Source organism: Musa acuminata, chromosome BXJ2-11 (assembly GCF_036884655.1).
Source record: "Musa acuminata AAA Group cultivar baxijiao chromosome BXJ2-11, Cavendish_Baxijiao_AAA, whole genome shotgun sequence".
Classification (NCBI taxonomy): Eukaryota; Viridiplantae; Streptophyta; class Magnoliopsida; order Zingiberales; family Musaceae; genus Musa; species Musa acuminata.
This window is the reverse complement of record NC_088348.1, coordinates 30,817,132-30,836,993: the sequence shown is the minus strand read 5'-3', so window position 1 is coordinate 30,836,993 and position 19,862 is coordinate 30,817,132. Positions and strand designations below refer to the sequence as shown.

Here is a 19,862-nt window from a genome sequence, read left to right as displayed (position 1 = left end):
TAGGGAGAATTCATTAAGGGAAGTGAATATTAATCTTGGAGAGGATGGTTTAATGCAGAAAGTTGGTCACAGCTAAGACTAGGAGACAAGCAGCAACATTGTATGTATATAATATGCTAGCTTTGCGATTAAGCTGCCATGTATATTATATACTCAGCTGTCATACAGGAGATGATGATGGTCAAAGCCTAAACTTGAGTGTTCTGTTATTCCATTCTCAGCTCTCACCTTCCCCACTCATACTTGAGAGATGATGAGAGTTAGATTTACCTAGACCAGTAGCCTTTTGGCTTTATATGCTCAATTAATTGCCTGCTTTGGCATAACAGCAGCAGAATATTGATTATGGCCACTCCTTTACAGGTTTGACCATGTATTCTTGATTCTGATTCTTATTCCTCACCACCACTGAGAAAGCCACCAATAACATGACAACAGTGGTTGAAGCATTGAGGTTTGATGGTTGGAATTAAGATGTTCACTAAGTCAGGCATGCAAACCCCACAAGATTTGGTACATTGGAACATTCCCCTCATGCTCTAATGGAACAAATGGCCACTAGATCAGGTATGATTATACTAAAAAATCATGACATTACTGCGGCACATGAAATGATGCAGTAAATGTGATAATATAACTCAAGATAATGGGTGTACACCCAGTGGAACATTTGGAGATCAATAAGAACATGCAAGGACATTTCTCAGGACAACTAGAGTTTGACAAAAAGTAGGGACTTGAGCAAGGATTTAAGTTTATAAAATCTTGAGCTAATTACATATTATCCTATGTTATTATATCTCTTTAACTCTTTAGACATAAAAAATTTATATAAAAATCTCTATAGTTATAAAAGTAAAACATCTAACTCTATTTATCTCGTTTATTTTACCTATTTTACCAACAGAAGCACGAAAACGATGGGAAAAAAAAATAATTTTAACGTCCCATTTATATTTTCAGTGGTGGCAAATGGTGATATCACTAGGGGGTCACGATTAATTATTATGGATAAGGAAAAAGAACGATGACAAGAGATGAGATAAAGGGAGAGGAGAAAGAGGACGATGTAGATGCATAAGCGTCGATGTCACTGGACAATTGCATCCACATCGATGCAGATGCAAAGTAGTGCCATCATCCATTACCATCGAAAACATAACTGAGACATTAAAATTATCTTTTTGTCTATCATTTTCTTGCTTTCATCGGTAAAACTGACGACACTAGGATAAATGGAGATAGATGCTTTCCTTTCTGTATGGATTCTAATATTAATTTTTTTTAATTTAGAAACCGAAATACTACGAAGGTCTAATTATATTGGGTAATATATAGTTAGCCCTTAAATCTTACCCAAAGATAAAAAAATTGTTTCTTATACAATTCATCTATCCTCTTGCTGCTCTACTTGCAATGCATCATCATAAGTAAAGTGACTTAGTTTTTTGGTTTCAGAATATTAAAAAAAAAAACTCATCTTACCCATGTTTTTGGTTCTGATCATATCTTTGATAATATTCTTCTAGGCAACACTCCATTTCTTAACAGTGTTTAAATCAATTTAAATCCTCAGAATTTATGGGTCACCTAATGCAGTTCTGGCAAGATTACCGTGAAGGTCTGTATACTGAGAAGTACTAGTTTGTCCTTAACTTCCACTTTAATTTTCTAGTCCCAACGAATCCATTTTACACCCTTGTCAATGTCCATATACAAAGTTGGAGAGCCAGTCAAGATACCAAGAGGGATTTGCCAAGATATATCTCAACGGATTGGCAATGAAGTAACGAATATTAAGATGAACAAGGAGGACCAGACAAAAAGGAAGCTCATAATGCCAACGAATATTAAGATGAACAAGGAGGACCAGACAAAAAGGAAGCTCATAATGCCAACTTAGGTAAGGACCCTCCACAGGAATTAAAGTATATGGACTAAATAGCTGCAGACCGCTAAATGTGGACCACTCAGAGTGCTATTGCAGGGTGTTGCAGGGTGGAGCCAAGGAGATACTAGAGCTTCATTTAACAATCTAACATGATAAAATATTAAGGGAATACATGTCACTGTTCATGCTTTATCTAATAAGCTTTTGCAGTTATGTGAGTTACAAAACTGACAACAAAAGTAACAACAGTAAAAGCTGCTTACCCAGCATTTTGAGGATATATATACCTAATGACAGGAAAGAAAAGTCATTTGAAGTTATCAGGATACAAAGCAAAATCAAATATGTTGTTCTCTTCAAAGCATCTTGATAAATATTTCAAGGAAAAAAAGTAATGCGCAAAGCATCATGTAAACAGTATTTACTCGCATTAACCACTGCATTCTCTTGTTACCTTCATTTCAAACTTATTCTTAGTTATCCTATTCGAAGAAAACTATTTCTTAGTTGTACTGGGAAAAAAAAGAGTTACTTAGTTCATGCCAAGGAGTGCACTTTTTCTTCTGCACTCATCTTTTTCACCTTCAGTCAATTATATATAAATATATATGCAAGCAAAAAAAATTCGTAAGAATCAATACCAAATACTAAAATATTATATTTATTTCTCACAACAAGTTATTTAGTGTTTTCGTATAACCCGATAGTTGAACAATTTTAACCATTTTCTTTTTAGACAGGTCCTTAGACCTTATGACAGTTGATGCTTTGTGAAAAAAATTACCCGTTTTCTTTTTTATAAGAAATCCCTAAAACTAACAATTATAAAGTTTGTTTCTCATGTGTCTTTGATTTTTTTCTTTATAAATATTTCTTAAGATTGGGAAGGATCACTAGTTGCTGATAAAAGGCATAGACTTAAGCAAATAGAAAGGTTATGTTACCTGAGAGTGATTGAGGTTGACATTAATGAATTATGTTTAAGAAAAATGTCATCTTTGACCCAAGTTACAACTTAACTAGCTCATTTAACCTTGCTTTTCTAATAGACATTAATAGTCTCTGATGGCAGATACACTTTGAAAGTTCATTGCCTTCTATAGGGTGTTATGCATGACATCTTAAAGTTTTGAGGGAAAAATTTGATATTTTGGTGTTTGGCAAGGGTACATATGAAAATTTTCCTTCAAAAACTCATTGATCATTACCACATGCCACAAGGACACTAGTGACGCTTACCATAGAAAGCTTGGTTGATTACATGGGTCTAACAGTGTTATAAATTAATCCTAATCCCATGCTTTCTACCTGACCTTCTATCCAGTGGATTTATTTTAATTCCACACCTTGGCAAGCCACCAATAAATTCAGAAGAATGGTTGAACCATGAATGGGATGGTTGCAACCAAAATCTTTGGAACGGCCAGGCAGGCTTTTAGTGTTATCACACTATAAAGCCTTGTCATGCTTTCATGGAGTCAAGGTAGCTTGTGTGTTCATTCAAACTGTGCAAACAAGCAAATGCAAAAGGTGGGTTATTTCAACAGACATGAGTAAATATAAGGACTAACATGTTCTAATCAAAACACATAATCAAAACACATAAGGAAAGCTTTTGTCACCAGTATCAGCCATGCATTAAATGTGTTAAACTTAGTCTATATAAACCAAGTTGCCCACATAAATTCTAATGTGGTCTTACCAATTCGATTGCACCAGTTGCTCATACTGCATCTGAGAATATATTGTAAAACTTCAATATAACCTTCTTGGAATTGATGAGGTCAGAAAATAGATTCTTGCTTTTCTATGAAGCTTTGAACCTTAGTTTACTAATTCGGATGATTTGTGCTCCAATATAGCATGATGGAAACAAGTGTATTGGTGAAGAAAGCTTGCAGCACCAGTTGCATGACAAATAGCCAAACAAGTATTGTTTCCTCGAGTATTTAATAGGCCCAGAGACTCACAAACAATAGCAAGCATAAACAACAGAGATTATTTACTTGAATATTTTTTATTTATAACTAGAAGAGTATGTCTTACCATCCAAAAATCAAGATATTGTTTTCAGGTTCGACACATTGATTTCACTTGATCCCAACATTTAGTCCGTTCATATCTTAGTCTAATAGTATTTCATTCATTCAAAATACTGCTGTATCTCCAATATAAGATCCGAAAAATTAGTAAGAACATGTTGTAAGGTATTGTCACTGAGATATCAAAGTTTAGATAATTGATAGACGAGCAGGCAGATAATTTTGTCTAATATTGTTCTAGTCATTTCACCTCATCTTTTGGCTCTTGGAACCATATTGAAATATCAATTCTTTGTTTCATAAGAAGAGAAGCCTGTACTCTAACAAGGAGACTCTTTCTCTTGCACCCATGTATCTGATGTCAAACCTTTTATCTGTTGGCTTGTGTGTTAGTAACAAATTCACCTCACAGAAGATGATCACACAAATTATATTAACCCATCATCCAACAACCACAGGCACAAACAAGATTATCTGGCATTCCTCCACATACAACCAGACACATTTGGATGTCAGACCTTTTATTGGTTGGCTGGTGTTAGTAACAAATTCACCTCATACAAGATGAACACCATGAATTATATTAACTCATGATCCAACAACCACAACCACAAGCAAGATCATCCCATTTTGCTGGGTTAATATCACATTCGAAAATGACATTTTCATACCATTGCTTCCTTCTACAACCTTGAGTATGATCAGGCTCAAACTAGTTTATCTCTTTCAAGCTACTTCAGCCCAATAAATTAGTTACACAACTCCATGTGAATTTTAATGTAGAAAATTGGATAGATAGAAAATACAGAAACAGGCAGCCAAAAAATTGCCATGTCAAGATAAAGGTCCTTGATTGAGAGATATAATACTAGCATATCAAAACTGAGTTGATGAGATATAACCAAACAAATAACTAAGGGTCAGGCTTCAATCTAATCTCCCTCCAACCAAAAAGAATGCATTTTTAAGTGTGCCCCCTACACCCAATCACAATAATTTCAGTCAAATGATCCACAAGTAGGTCCCAAAAACTGCCCTACTGCAATTACTACTGGCACCAAATTTGTTGAATTCACGTTCCTCAACTGATGAATGATGCCTCCCCTTCAACTGCCCCCTCCTCCTCTAATCTATGCTCCCACCTCAATTTAGTCCCCTTATATAGGCAATCATCAAAAGGCAAAGAGGAAAGTAAAGAGAAAGGAAATAGTCACACAACCCCACCTCCGTTGGCTTCATTGTGAAAATTCCAGTGTATTTTTCTTTACATTTATTCTTTGATAAATGTCCACCATCCATGTACAATGGAGGAAGAGCTTTTCTTACTCAAACTCAAAGAAGGCATCAAATGGCTAGAAGAGCTCTTTCTTTCTGTTTATTGGACTAAAAGACACATTCTTTTAGCTACAATGGGCATTTACAAGGGGAGATTTATCCAAGATGCTTCACTTCAGAAAGTGAATTCTTGTTTCCATCTTTTGGTTTGATTTCTACATATTGTACAATCCTAAGGCATCAATTTACAAACACATGGCGTTCTAAGCCATCACCAGCACAAACCCTAAACAGAGAGGGAAAAAATTACATCTTTTTCACTTAAATAAGTGCAGAAAAGAGAGGAGGACTCAGGTGAGGAACCTACTGGCATCGCCGTCCTCTCTGGCCTTCGCCAATTCCTCTGCTGCCGCCGCGGCGGAGGGCGCAGCAGCGTCGCCGGAGCGTGCTCCGCACGTCTGGCATCGCGATGGCTGGGAGGCTGCGGCCGCGGCAGCGAATACGAGCTCGCGGCGGCAGAACGGGCAGCTGGAGCGGGAAACGAGCCACGTGTCGACGCACCCGACGTGGAACCCGTGCCCGCACTGCGGCAGGATGCGGATCTCGTCCCCCTCCACGAAGTCCGCGAGGCAGATCGGGCAGTCTGCGAGCCCCCCGCCGCCCGCCGCCGCGGCGTCGTACGACACCTTGGGCAGCGCCCTGAGCGCCTTCTTCTTGAGCCCCTTGCTCTTCGGCGCGGGCGGGGCTCCGGCCGACCGCCGAATCCAGGCGCAGCGAGCCACGAGGGCGAGCCCCACGACGCAGATCAGGGCGCAGAGCAGCGCCGCCAGGATCACCACCATGTCAGAGTCCACCGAGAGCGGCTCCGGAGGCTCAGCCGCCGGCAAGAGGCCGGAGTTCGCCTGCAGAATTCTCGCCGCCCGTGGCATCGACTCATCGAACGGAGAAGGGGTTATAGGAGGGATCGAGAAGCCTTGCGACCTCTCGCATCAATATATAAAGGTTTAAGAAAGATTAATAAATAAGAAAATATTAAATATCAATTGACTAAAAGGCCCCTTCTTTTGTGGAAGAAACACACATTGGTACAACCCAAAATTTGTAGGACGGAAAGACCCTTAAAACCACTATTTAATGACGGAAATGTCATTGGCAAATGACACACATCACAAAAAAAATATAATTCTATAGTTTTAGAGAATTATATTTGAATATTAAAACAAATATCTTAGTCACTAAATTAATATGTGCATATACATATAAAAAATTATCCATTATATGGAATTTATGACAATTAATTGTTAGAAAGCTGTGTCAGAAAAAAGATTGCCAGAGCTTCTGTCTCTCTCTCCTCTCTCTCTCTCTCTCTCTCTCTCTCTGTGTGTGCTGAGAAAGCCAGGATGTATGTGCCATGCAAACTCCTGGAGTTATATCATATGCACGAATCCTCACAAGGAATCAGACACTGAGAGAAGGATGCATTTGGTAGGGTATCCAAACACTGGTCTTCTTCTCGGGAAAGATGTATGTGACTTAGAACACAAGAGTGTAGGGTATCCAACACTGATCCTTGGAAGGAGCCAAACTCTGAGAAAAGGATGCAGAAAACATCCCTTTAATCCTGCATTCGGCTTCCTCATACAGACACACACCTGTCTACAAGGAGCCAGAGATTGAGCAAAGGGTGCCAAAACTGGTCGACAATTCTGCATTTAGTCAGACATCAAACACTGTTTCTGTTCTTCTCTTTGGTGCATGACTTGGCAATCCAAGACTCAGAGCTCCAAGGAGAGAAAAGAAGGCATATCTGGGAGTGGGAGCTGTGTCACTGTGGAACTTGGATTCTTTCTCCCTCCATGTTTCAGTATGATGGAGATATTGTAATGGGTGCAACTCAACTATTTCACCTGCACGTCGTCATCATCACTTGCTTCTCTCTTCCATCGTCTCGTCTCCTCCTCCACATGAGAATTGTGTGGAAATAGTAGGACTGGATTCCTTAGAACATGATGCAACTTGGACAAGGATTTCTATGTTGGACCAAGCTAACATCATAAACTTTTTGATCAACAAGTATACTGTTCCACCAACATGGTGATTGGCATCCATCTGGGGCAAGTGCCCTACCACTCATGAAAGCTTTTTGTCTATGCTGCATGTTGTGTATAAGTAGGCCCTTGATAACAAAAACAAGTGGAAGATCCTCAACATATCATGCTGATGGAAAGTTCTTTCCTCTCCCAACCCAATCGATCAGATCAGATTTTGTTGAAAGACACTGCCACTCTGATTGGAGCACAAAAAATCCAGTATCAGACAAGCAAAAAGAAGGAATCCTCAGCTACTCTACCGGCAGTGAGAGACCATTCCTTTGTGCAGTGGCAGTGCCATTCTTGCAGCTGAAATCTCTTAGTGTGATGACAGCAACTCTCTCTCTCTCTCTCTCTCTCTCTCTCACTTTGCTTCGACAATGAGACAGATTCAACAGGACTTTGAAGGACTTTCTCCTGTTCATCAATGGCAGCAGTTAACTGGCAAAAAGATGATTCATGGAAAGAACAGCATGCATGCATCTGCGGAAAGAAACAAGAGAGTGTTGCTCTCCATCTTTATCTGTTTGACACATCCTCTCTCCTTTGCTCCAAGATCAGTTAGAGAGGGATAGCCTTTCTTCCTCCCATTGGCACTGCGTCCACATGTGCTATGATCACTTTCCAGACCATGGGAATGATAAGCCACCAACTCCACTCAGCACAAGCTCGCAGTCTTGTCCTTCCATCCGCAAGCTTCTTCGCGACTAATCATTTACGTATGGAGAAGCTTCTTGGCATCACATCCGTATCTGCTGCAACCAAACGATTGTAATTTCAAGGATGCATTACTACCTCACTAACTTCAAGAATAGTAGGCTGCTCATCCATGAAGGATACACAACTCAAGAGTGGCTTGTTTTGATCGACATTTATGTGCGTTCAAACCTTGGCTTATAACCATAAGTAGACAGAGAAATCATGGAGTTCATTAGATGCATGCATGATGGTCGCTCCTCGCCAAATCTGCAGGCATTATGTTGAGTGCATGCATCTTCGGCATCACTTCCCGATTCTGGAAGAAAACGAAAGAAGAGGATGCATGTGAAGAAGAAGTAGGAAGACCACCATGTTCATCAAGGTAGCTTTTCAGCTGGGAAGAGAGAGAGAGAGAGAGATAGAGAGCATGAGATAGTGGATCACATTGACCTCTCACACACGTCTTAAAGTAGTGAACGAGTCACCTAACTGAGCTTTTGCCAGGATCACCAGTTCTCTCACATGATGATGGATGGATTCTTTGAGTCACACCACATGGCCTTCTTGGTAGGCCACAATGCCATGGCAGTGGTGCTCAATCTATCAGAATGAGATGTGACATGAAATGGAAGGGATCAAATTGTTAGGCTCCACTTGTGCAATCATTCCATCTCGTGTTGTCTATAGATCCATGAATCCATCCACTAGCGGACCTTGAAAGATGAACTCCATGAGAGGTAATTGGCTTTGTTATATTACCTTCAGATTCCCATCTCTACTTGGAACTATTTAGACTTGCACTGACAGAATCCATGAACTATTTTACTGGTCACTCAATAAAGAGTTCATGTTCTTAGCAATCATTTCTTTGTAGGTTACTCGGTATCCATTTCACAGATCATAAAACCTCAGAACAAGTTGGATGAGGAAAAAAGATAATCTTCTCCCATGTTCTTTTTTCTACAATTAATTCTCCAATACATATATGTACTAAAACCAAACAGATGTTTTGATCCTAATCCAAGCAAGCAGCTGGCTGAATGGTGAACAATAAAAATTGTCAACATTTGAACTACTGCACACAAATCATAATTCCCTGCTAGCTAAGGAAGACCCTCCAAACTAATAGACATCCCTTTCCAGGAAGCACGATGTCAAAATTTATGAAAACGATAATAACAAATGTTACGGTAATTGATTCAAGCGACATGAGACAAGAAATGTCAAGATTGTGGTTGTCCTCCAGTCTGAGCAGAAAGCTTTTCGAATGAGAATTGATCTTCGTTGTTTCGGTGCTCTCCTATGCGTAGGTGACGTTCGGTTGGTCTAGACTCTTGGTTGTTGTTTTTTGATGAGGATAACATCTCAATTTCTGTATCCGAATTGTAATGATCCAAAGCATTTCCTGTTGAAGAGTTGGATAATTCTCTTGTATGCCCAACAGTCCTATACCTCTGCATAGGATGCAGAGGAGTTGCCGGCGAGCTTGCCCTGGGGCTTGTTTCATGGACCGAGGAAGCATGTGAGGTTCCTTTCTCATGTTTTTTCTTCACAGCTTGATGCCACTTCTTGAGAGCCTTCGAAGTCTGCTCATCAAAGATGGACCTCTTCATGTGTCAACCCATCTGTGAACAAATTGACACAATTTCAAAAGAATTAATAAATATATTATAATTTGTAATATGCAAACTTGATTGTCAGTAAGAATGCATTCTACTATCCTGGCATCTAAATTCAAAGAGCAATTACTCTGCTTGTTTGCGGGTTGAAGTTCACCAAGTACAAATTTTACCACCATCAAGAAACCCACATGTGCCATTGGATATCGAGGTGGAAATGTTTTAGGGTGGATGATTGGAAGCAGCTTAAAGATCTATGTTGTACACTTTCCGGTTTGATAACTATCTTAATTTAGTCTCAGCAGTTTATGAAAGAATGATAAAGTTGGAATTCTCCACAAAGCAAGGATAACGATGCCATAACTATTAACCATGGATGTAGTTTTGCTGACTAGTTAGCAAGGATGAGTTAAGATATGATGCTATTAACTTCGACAACCATAAATCACTGGCATGTATCCACAGAACATATTCACCTCCATTAGTAATCGTATTCAACATTTTATTTTTGTTGGATAAAATAATTTCAAAGTCAATATTATCTATTTAGATGACATCTAATAGTAATGATATCAATAAGAAATTAGAAAAGCCTATACCTGAGATACAAGTGCATAAAGCGGAAGTGTAATGTACGAACACAAGAATTGGACTCCAACTCTGCATATAATCGATGAAACAGAAGTATAAGTCCATAAGACCGAAAGAACTAGTTAAGCATTGTTGCATTATAAGAAGAGTGCGATATGCAAATGAATTTGACAAATAGATTACAACATTCATTCAACACAACATCTCAAAATTTTATCCAAAGAAAATCGAAATTTTGAATGTGAACAATGACAGCTGAAGAAGAAATCACCTATATGGACCAAGAATTGCAATGAAACGCTGATCTCAGTGATATTAATAATGTGATCATATGTAATTTCACAATGGCTGTCATTCTTAAAAGAAAACTATTAGCAATCTCTTTTCTCCCTTTTCCCATCCAATGCTAATTTGCTTTGCTTTATAAGAGTTGTAAGGTCCATTAGATTACTATTCACTTACCAATGAGGTCCCTATAACACAAGAAAATGCAATGTGAGTGAACATGGGAAACTCAGTTAATACATGATGAGATGTCTAAAAGAAATAACGGTTGAAATAAATGCTACTTGTACAAAGGACAGCATCCTAGTGTTTACATGTAATGCAGCATTGGAGTAGATGAGTCCAGCTTCAGTCTGATTACCCTCTTGGCTATATTCAGCAAAGTCTAAATTTAAATTTCTTTCTATTTTTGTTATGTTATCAGCATTTTCAAAATATAATTTTTGTGGATCAGTATGGGTGTCCTAGTGACTCGAGTCATAAAAATATGAAAAAGCAAAATCACCATGTATCTAATGAATCCATAGAAAATTTCAGTCCAGGGAATTATATAACTCTGGCCAAATATTTGTACAGGTAGTAGATTATCAACCATATCAACACCAGTTTAAAAGGGGCTCAGGACTAATTGCCACACCAGTTACTCTCTTTTTCAGCCCAGGAACATCGGTAAGAAAAAATTAGATAGCATATTCTTGAATCACAAAATGGTTGCATTTTTTTGAAGCTTACCCAACACTAACTCTTGCAATGATGAAATCAAAATTATCATGAAAACAGGACTTCAATCCAAACTCATACTTGCAAAAGAAGAAAAAAAGAATGACTTAGGATGCTAGAAAAGAATGTGATAGTCACGGCAAATAAGCTGGATACAGAAGCTTACCCATATCCAAAAGAAGTATGTGATCTGAAATGCATTCTGCAAAGAATGTGAAAAAAGAGGGATAGATAAGTTAGCTTCAAACACTTATATAACTGCTGAGACAGTCAAATGCTTCCAATAAGAACTTTCATTTCTAGACATATTTGATTTTTTTTTCAAAACTCAATATTTAACTCAAATTTTGTAGGGGCAAATTCCTGGAAAAAGCCCCTAACTTTGAGTTTTTCCTATAGAGTGCCCCAAGTTTAAGGAATTCCCACATAGTGCCCCTGATTATGTGAAAAGACTATTTTACCCCCATAATATTAAAAATTCTCTCCTATGGCCCCAACCCTAGCTGTGCCTCCGCCCACGCCTGACAATCTAGCCTGTTGGCCCTCAAGTTAGGTAGGAGAGAACGCAAGGGCCGTGGCCACCTCCACAGGCCCTGCTAGCCTTCTCACTCTTCGTCGGACCCATCCCCACTTTCTCTCTCTCCGGACTCCTCTCCCTCCTCCCTCGCCAATGGTCACCAGTGCGATGACAGCACGAGGGCCGACACGTGACCCCTCCTTCCTCGCACAAGGGCGGGGGTCGACCCCTCTTTCCTCGCATGAGGGCCGTGATCGACCATGGCGAGGGCCAACGAGCTAACAAGGCTTGGCAGGCGGGGCTGCTAAGTGCGGGACGAAGGGGGGCAGCTGATGGGGTGGTGGCACAACGGAGGGCAATGATCGACAAGGGTTAGGCGAATGGTCATTTTTGAAAAAAGGGGCGCTCTTAAAAATTTTTTTAGACTTGGGGTGCTTTATGGGAAAAACCCAAAGTTATGAGCTTTTTTCATATTTCACCCAATTTATAGTATATGCATAATTAAAAAAAAATTAAAAAAGGGACTATCAACTGAACCAATGAAGTTTGTCCAATTTAAAAAATCCTACGCATAGACAGAGGAAACAACATCACAACCTGGAATAATGCAAAATGGATGAGAAATAAAGCAAACTGTGGATTTTTAAACCAAAAATGTTGGTCACTGAGTTGCACCAGCGGAATTCCTTGAACCACTACATGTCTCTCTTGAATTTCAATGGCCATCCTTGCTATTATTGCCTGTAGCTTCATCCCAATTGCTAGAATTATCTACATTATAGATGAAAAAGTTACCAATTTGATTATATGAAAAAGGTCCATATCTCACGCTCGAGTACTTACAACTAGAGGAAGTATTGATGCCCAAAACAATTCCTCCCATCCTGAAGGAAGTAAAGAGAGTCAAATTCCAAACCTCTGTGTGGGAAAATATTTTGCAACATCGGATGTACTCTCACCATTAACATTAAGAAGCAAAACCATCACAGCTGAAGCCCATAATACGGGACTGCTCATCCAAAGAAGGAACACGTGAAGAACTTAAATAATGGTGAGTAAAGAAAATTTTGTCAACCAAAAGAACTTCAAAGGGAAGGAAAAAGAGGACCTAAGCTAAAACATCACTACAGAAAGTTGTTCTTATCAATTTCTTTATTAATAGTAACGAAGCATTTTTGGAAAGTTCTAATTAAGAAAACATGTTATGATTAACATGAAATACACTATACTTGGGAAGACATGCAATCATATTTAACAGGATCAATTCTCTATGATTATGCTACTGCAAATTGTAACAACGCTATGTTAAATATCAAAAGAGTGCCAATTTCCATGGAAATTCTCAGATTATTCATCATTTGCAAAAGCAATGACTAGGTTCATTGGATTCCTAAACCCAAATAAGAAGATTAGGATCAAGAAAATTCCATCTTATTAATGCTTCTCTTTTTATGATGTTTTTCTCTTCTTAATGATATACAACTTCCTGATACTTTGACGTCAAACATAAAACTTCTATTATTAGATAAGCAGATACTGTATTAGCAGGAATTACACAACTGAATACACTTCAAAAATCAAATGCCTCAGTTGAATGTTCAATTCGTAATCCTAGTAAGTATAGCATTGACTGTAATAGAAATTATAGTAAAGTAAGTTCAGTAATTATGGTACCTGATCCCCACTACTGCCTTAAAGTCATCCTCCAATGTTCTTTTTATATATTTTTGAAAATTAAACTTACTTCCTGGAGCCAGGTGAGCCTATAAACATTAAACTATTGACAAATTACAAGATGAACAAATTATCAGGTATCTATCTGTTGGTCAAACTTACATTGATAAAACCATGGCGCAATGCCAAGTAATCTGCTTTACAAACAGAGCTGAAAAATTGCTTTAAAAAGCTTACCTATAAAAGACAAAAATGAAAAAAGATGGCCAGTCAATAGATAATGATGAAAAGGTAGGAACAATTTCCTGGTACAAAAAGCCCAAGAATCAATATTAACTTCATTTGATGATGAAAAAACTATTAATGACTTCTCAACATTTGCTAAATGGAGTTCCTCAATATTGATAAATATCAATATTAACTTCATATTCACTGTTCAACAAAACTATCATTTTGGTAAATGGATTTTCTCTAGAAGAAGGGGAACAATGGTCATATTTTAATGTGATACTGTAGTCTAAATTATTCAAACATATGTCCACAAGCAAGTAAATACTTGATCACAAACAGAGTAAAATAGTTTTTGACTACGGTTGTCTACTTACAAAGTAGAACAGGATTGTGATTCTGTTCCAGAAATTTGTGTGTCTTCTCACGAATGATGTCTCATGTGCAAATCTGAATCTTGAGGGATCTGTATTGTTTACAAACATATGGTTTAAATATAATGAACTACATACCAACAAAAAAGTTTCAAAGTAAATATTATTCCAATTGCATAAAAATAGACTAATATATGAATTATACTGACATAGATCTCCGTACTATGATGATTTTTCATGTTAGGTTATCGAACTAAAAGATACACAAACATCAATTATGTAATGAAAGATCTGACAACAGTTAACAAGGTTACAAGATAAACACAAACCAATACTAGAAGCAAGATCAATTACTAAGAAGGAAACAACAATCAAATTCTGTACATTCGATGAGCAAAAACTGACACTGTATCATAGATAAGTTTTTAATTTTAACAAGACCCGCAAAAGTTTAAATGGGAAAAGATAGACCCAAGACACTGATATCATGTTCTAGTTCAAAATATTTTTAGAAGATACATGCACCATGAGACGGAGAGACAGAAAGGCAAATATTTTTTTTCATGACTATTATGAAAAGATTTACATAGAGGCAAATAAATTTATATAGCTGCCAATTAATACCACGATCATCATTACAATTATTGAGTTTCTGATATCGGTAGGGAAACATGAACTTGGGACATAAGACAAATGTATACAATTGGTTAAGCCAAATTTACTGATATGGGTAAGAGGTGTGTCCTAATTGAATTGCATTTCTACTTCATGGTTTATTTTAGGTGTAAGATGGTTGGGACAGTTCTTAAACAATTCTTATTTTAGAGAAAGGTCTTCCTAAAATGGTGTGAGGGCATCCATCTCTTCCTTGTCATAGCATGAGGCCATCATGGAGTGAATCTGTTTCCTTTTTATCTTATTCGAAACTTTGAAACCCGCTGTTACACACACCTGAAAATATCTAGAAAGTCCTCAAGTTCCACAAATATTATATTTCTGTTCTTACCAACACCATCAGAATCAGCTTCAGTACACTACAAAACAATGCTAATTTTACACTGAGAACAACACATCAGGCCAGCAGTTCTATTCTCCCAAATTCGTCATTTCTATCATTATCACAAAAGTTCAACCCAAACATCACTACATCTGCAACTGTAAATTTCCATTCCATGTTCATTGAGTTTTGCAATTCTACAGTCCTGTAAATTCTGACATACAGGCGCAGATTGTAAAATTCCAGATATAATTATTTCTATTGCTAAACTTATATAGCAAGCATAGGTCCCCATAGAAGCCCACTTCGACCCTTTTCCTACATCATGACTCATAATAGGTTTAATATTATCACACATAACCTTTATTTATATATAGAAATATGTCATCTACAGTGTCATGCCTTTTGCCTACCTGGAAGCCAATATCTCCTCATAATTGCATGGTTTCCATCAGTGAACTTTATATTTGTCTCTGAAAGAATAATATCTAAAGAAATACCATATAAATGAGAAATCTTAACTAAGTAAGGGGTCTGAAAGTACATTCTAAAATAATTGAATACAGAAAACTGGTCAATTGAGCAGTAACATATGACCTCAGTTTGAAATTAGTGATTCTATATTATTCCTGGCAGTGTCTCTATCTTATGGAGGATTAACTTGAGATATGATGGTAGAAAATTTAAAAAAAAACTTATGAGAGCAGTAAAATACCATTGGAGAACTCATATTCAATGGATGAAGTCTCAGTTTCCCACTCCTTCCATCTACGCATCTGCATGCAAGAGTTCAGTGAAAAACAGATGATATCATTCATATTAATGGTTAATCAATGTAGATTTTGCATAAAATTCCTACAACCTTTGCTCTTCCAAGAGTCATTGTGAGAGCACCACTTGCTACGTGAAACACTGCCAGAAAGAATATGAAGATGTGCAACTGATGTAGTCCATTCATTGAAATAAGTGGCCCCTTGCCCTGTAAGTAGGATAATGTGGCAGTCAGAAAGAGCTCAAAATTGGCCTTTTACACTGTAGGAAAAGGGTTATTTGAGTATCATCTCAAATGGATCTAGAAAGTAATATAAATGAATGACAAATCATCTGCAATAACCAAGTTGCTCAGTGACCAGCCAAATTGGCACTAGGAAACTTAAAGGTCAACCTGCCAACTTATAATTATACCATTTCTACATTTGGGAACCACAATTTTGTTCCCATTCGTGTTTATGATTTTTTAAAGAGATATCTGCTTGCCAAAAATAAACAGAATGAAGATTTTGTGAAAAAGAAAATCTAGAATTGGGTAGATAAGTTGCAAGTGCCCAGATGTAATTTCTTGGTCTCTTTAGTTATTGCTTTGTGTGAAACTATCCTATTTTACATCTATTCCATATCAACAAATTGGCACAGGATTTCCTAACTGCATGTTCACTTTGGATGATTTTTCAAAACATTTTGAGCAAATTTTCAAATTCATAAACACTAATAAATTTAGTATTAATATAATTGTCCATTTATAATGTAGACAATAAAATACCGCAATATGTCCATCATGAATGATAGGAACAAGAGTTGCCATAGCAAGAATGATAGGAACAAGGCTGAACCATTCGGCTATGATATTCATCCAGAATCAAGAGAATAAGTAGGTTCAGGCTGAACCATTCAGTTATAGTATTTATCCATGAATGAAGAGAATAAGTAGGTTCGGCTGAACCGTTCAGCTATGATATTCATCCAAGAATCAAGAGAATTATTGCAAAAGATATAGAGAACATTACTGACCTTTTTTAGAACTAAGCATGATGTGTTTATAACACGACATTCTATTTCCCATATTCAAAGAAACAAATAGAGGAACAACTAAAAGCAATTTAATTGCAGTTCCAAAGCTGTTAATAGATATACTTACTAAGGGACATGAAACAATTGATCCTGCAGCTAGTATCCTATGCTGTATATTCCCATATATAAGCGCATTTGTTAACAGTTTCCTACGGTGTCCTCCACCTGCCTCTGCTGTCCCAGTATCTGTTTTGATTGGGCATGGCAACATGGTATTTGACAATGTATCCGGTATGCAGATTTTAGCAATGTAACTCTGTCCAAAAGTCAGTAGTAGGGAAATGAAGCCAAGAATCATCAACTCTGCAAAACCAATAAAGTAAAATTATTGTCAGTCACTTCAGTTGAAAGTCGATACCAGTCCAACCATGCATGTGCCACAAGACAACAGAGATTACAACAATGGGCAAAGTTAAATGTAACAAGATTCAATGATCATTCAAACAAAGAAATGAACATTTTGGTTTTACCATCTTTAACCTTCTCAAGAGCTTCATAAAGAGCCTTTTTGTGCTTCTCATTAAGCCACTGAAAAACAAAGTTCACAATAGTACATAAGAATTTGATTTCTTCATGCGAGTAGACAAGAACAAACTTTGAGATGGAATGCAAAATCAGCACTTGATAGGCACAGAGAATGAACATCACTGGACTCAGGGAATGACCATGGAACAAATGCATATAAGAAAGAGAGAATGTGAAAAGAGGGACGGTTGCCAAGTTCAGCAAAAAGCATTTATCATATTGGAGGGAAAGTTTAAATACACAACTCAACTTAATTAATAGGCACTTATGAATCAGAATATCCAAGTAAAAAAAATTACGGCATTATAGAAAAATAGAAAAAAACTTAAGAATCAACAAGAGTGATGTATAAAGTCATAAATTGGTCGTCTTGTCGAATGCAAATATTTCTGACCACAGAAAAATATATATATTTTTTGGAACAATTTCATATGTGCTGATTCAAGTACTTGTAACTTCACATGAAACCATGCAGAATTGGAAATGATAATAGTACCTTTCTAAAGTTTACTAGGCTTATGAATACCTTCAAAAATATCAGATACCCTTCTAAAGTTAACAAACTTCCAAAATTTTAAAAAGCATGGGCTTATATGAAATTTTTGGCATATAAAAAGAACTTGAAAAATACAACTTACATGGGCGTATATAAAATTTATACATATTCTGAAGGATGCATATGAAATTGTCCCAAATCATTTTTATTTAAACAAGTACTTATCTAATTGTCAATGAACCATCAGTCATACACCAAAATAATCATACACAACATGTCTGTCAATCGAGAGAAAAAAGGTCGAACATTTTGTAGTAACATTACACCATATATGTTTTCAAAGATCCTATTCAGAATAGAAGTAAAACAAGAAAATATCGAAGTAATCAAGAAGTGAAAAATAGACATAATAAGGATTAGAGTGCAGAATGTTTCTTCTGAACTGCCGCATATGGCTCTGAAAATAAAAAAAGAAGAAATGGAAAGGTTGTAAAGAAAGTGCAGTCGATAAAAGAAAATTTTGTCCTTGCAGCAAAATAAACAAAGATTACTAATATGCACTATAGTTTGATATTTTATTTAATATGTAAATAAAAAGTGAGGGAATATGTCAGGGATTAACATAAGAAATCTTCCAACGATATATCTAGCAAAAACCAAGTTAATGAGAAAAAAAAATAATTATGTTAAGCCACAAGGAAAGATTTCATCTTTCAAACATTTCCATCTCCAAATGTCCAAAAAGAAAAGCAATTACAGAGCGTGTATGGCCTTATTTGGTTTTCTTTTTTGAAAATAAACTCGCCCTTAAAGAAGAATAAACGAGAACAGCTAAAAATTCTGCTAATGAATTTTCCTTTCCAAACCCCAAGTTTTAGAGACAAGGAAACTGTGTCCGCAGCCTTCACACGATTACTAATCTCGCAGAGCTAAACGGAAACGCTAAAATAATCAAGAAAATATCACAAAGGAAGATACAAAAGGAGCGGAATCCGTCTATTTTTGGATACGGCTTCAAGATACCACCTTTTGATCCGTAATCCACTCCAACACCTCAAAACAAGCCAAAAGAGCAACCAAGTTCGCTTCTTGCACATGAAATCATATCTCAAACCCAAAACAATTCAAACGAAAGGAAAAGAAAGAAAGAAGAAAAGAAAAGAAGCAAGATTTCTTTCCCGTTTACCTCTCCGAAGTGATGAAGACCCTTCTCCAGCAGTATGGAGATCAAAACGATGACCGCGCAAACAGCCGCGACAGCCCACGTCGGGGTCTGGTCGAGCTCTCTCGAGTCGCCGCCACCTCCACCTCCCGCCATCCCGAGACAAAGCCTTAAACCTCCCCCACCGCAAACTTCCTTTCCACTCCGCGGTCTAAATGGAGGCTTTCGATCGCTTCCTCTACCAAAAGGCGAGCTTTCGGAATGAGAACGTTCGAGGGAGGTTTTACGAGGACAGCGATCTGAGCTCCCTTTTCTGTTCCCTTCGGGGTTTGGGACGCGGCGTACGACAACCGAACCCCGTTTTCACCCACACGAATCTCGCATGGCCCCCACTCTTAGCGTCTAGCCCCCACTAGTGGGCCCGCGGCTGGTGAAGTCGAGTTGGGGGTTGCACAGGAAACAGCTCCCTTGAGCTGAGATGGCAAGCCAATCAAGCGCCCATTCGTCGGCAGCTGGTGGCGGGGTCAGGCCCAGGTGTCGTCGGTCAGGCAGGAAACAGCTCTTTTTGCTGATGTGTCAAGCTCCCACTCGTCGATACACCCACGTTTCAGTGGTCCGGGCCTCTTAAATACACACAAAGCACCGTCCACGTCTCCCGCACGAATCTTAAAGTCATCAATAAGAACGGGAGTGGAATTAAATTGAAATTTCCATTGACTTCCTATTACGAGTCAAAGATGTCATCCTCACACGTATACGTATGCATGTCTTGTTTTGTTCATCGGATTCCAAAGACTGCGACGTGGACTCGACGTGCCTTCACGCCGCA

General features: G+C 37.8%; 2 protein-coding genes across 3 annotated transcripts; both read right to left on the bottom strand.

Moving 5' to 3' along the window:
• Window positions 1–5,282: 5,282 nt before the first annotated feature.
• On the bottom strand, window positions 5,283–6,178 carry LOC135627654 (probable E3 ubiquitin-protein ligase ATL44). Its single transcript, XM_065133783.1, has one exon. It carries the CDS (start codon window positions 6,135–6,137, stop codon window positions 5,559–5,561), a length of 579 nt encoding a protein of 192 aa, XP_064989855.1. The 5' UTR covers window positions 6,138–6,178; the 3' UTR covers window positions 5,283–5,558.
• Window positions 6,179–8,936: 2,758 nt separating this feature from the next.
• LOC135627522 (MLO-like protein 10) lies at window positions 8,937–19,328 on the bottom strand. Of its 2 annotated transcripts, none has more exons than XR_010492650.1 (14): window positions 19,058–19,328; window positions 17,321–17,378; window positions 16,918–17,153; window positions 15,865–15,981; window positions 15,718–15,778; window positions 14,009–14,097; window positions 13,566–13,640; window positions 13,404–13,492; window positions 12,689–12,738; window positions 12,573–12,613; window positions 12,327–12,500; window positions 11,225–11,414; window positions 10,216–10,276; window positions 8,937–9,622 (listed from the first exon to the last, which is right to left on the bottom strand). XR_010492650.1 is itself a non-coding variant. In XM_065133652.1 (14 exons), the coding sequence occupies exons 1-14, from the start codon at window positions 19,187–19,189 to the stop codon at window positions 9,591–9,593; spliced, it is 1,251 nt and encodes a 416-aa protein (XP_064989724.1). In that variant the 5' UTR covers window positions 19,190–19,327; the 3' UTR covers window positions 8,937–9,590. The 2 variants fall into 2 exon arrangements, 1 of the variants encoding a protein (XP_064989724.1); XM_065133652.1 differs by having other exon boundaries at window positions 11,379–11,414; window positions 19,058–19,327.
• Window positions 19,329–19,862: the final 534 nt, after the last annotated feature.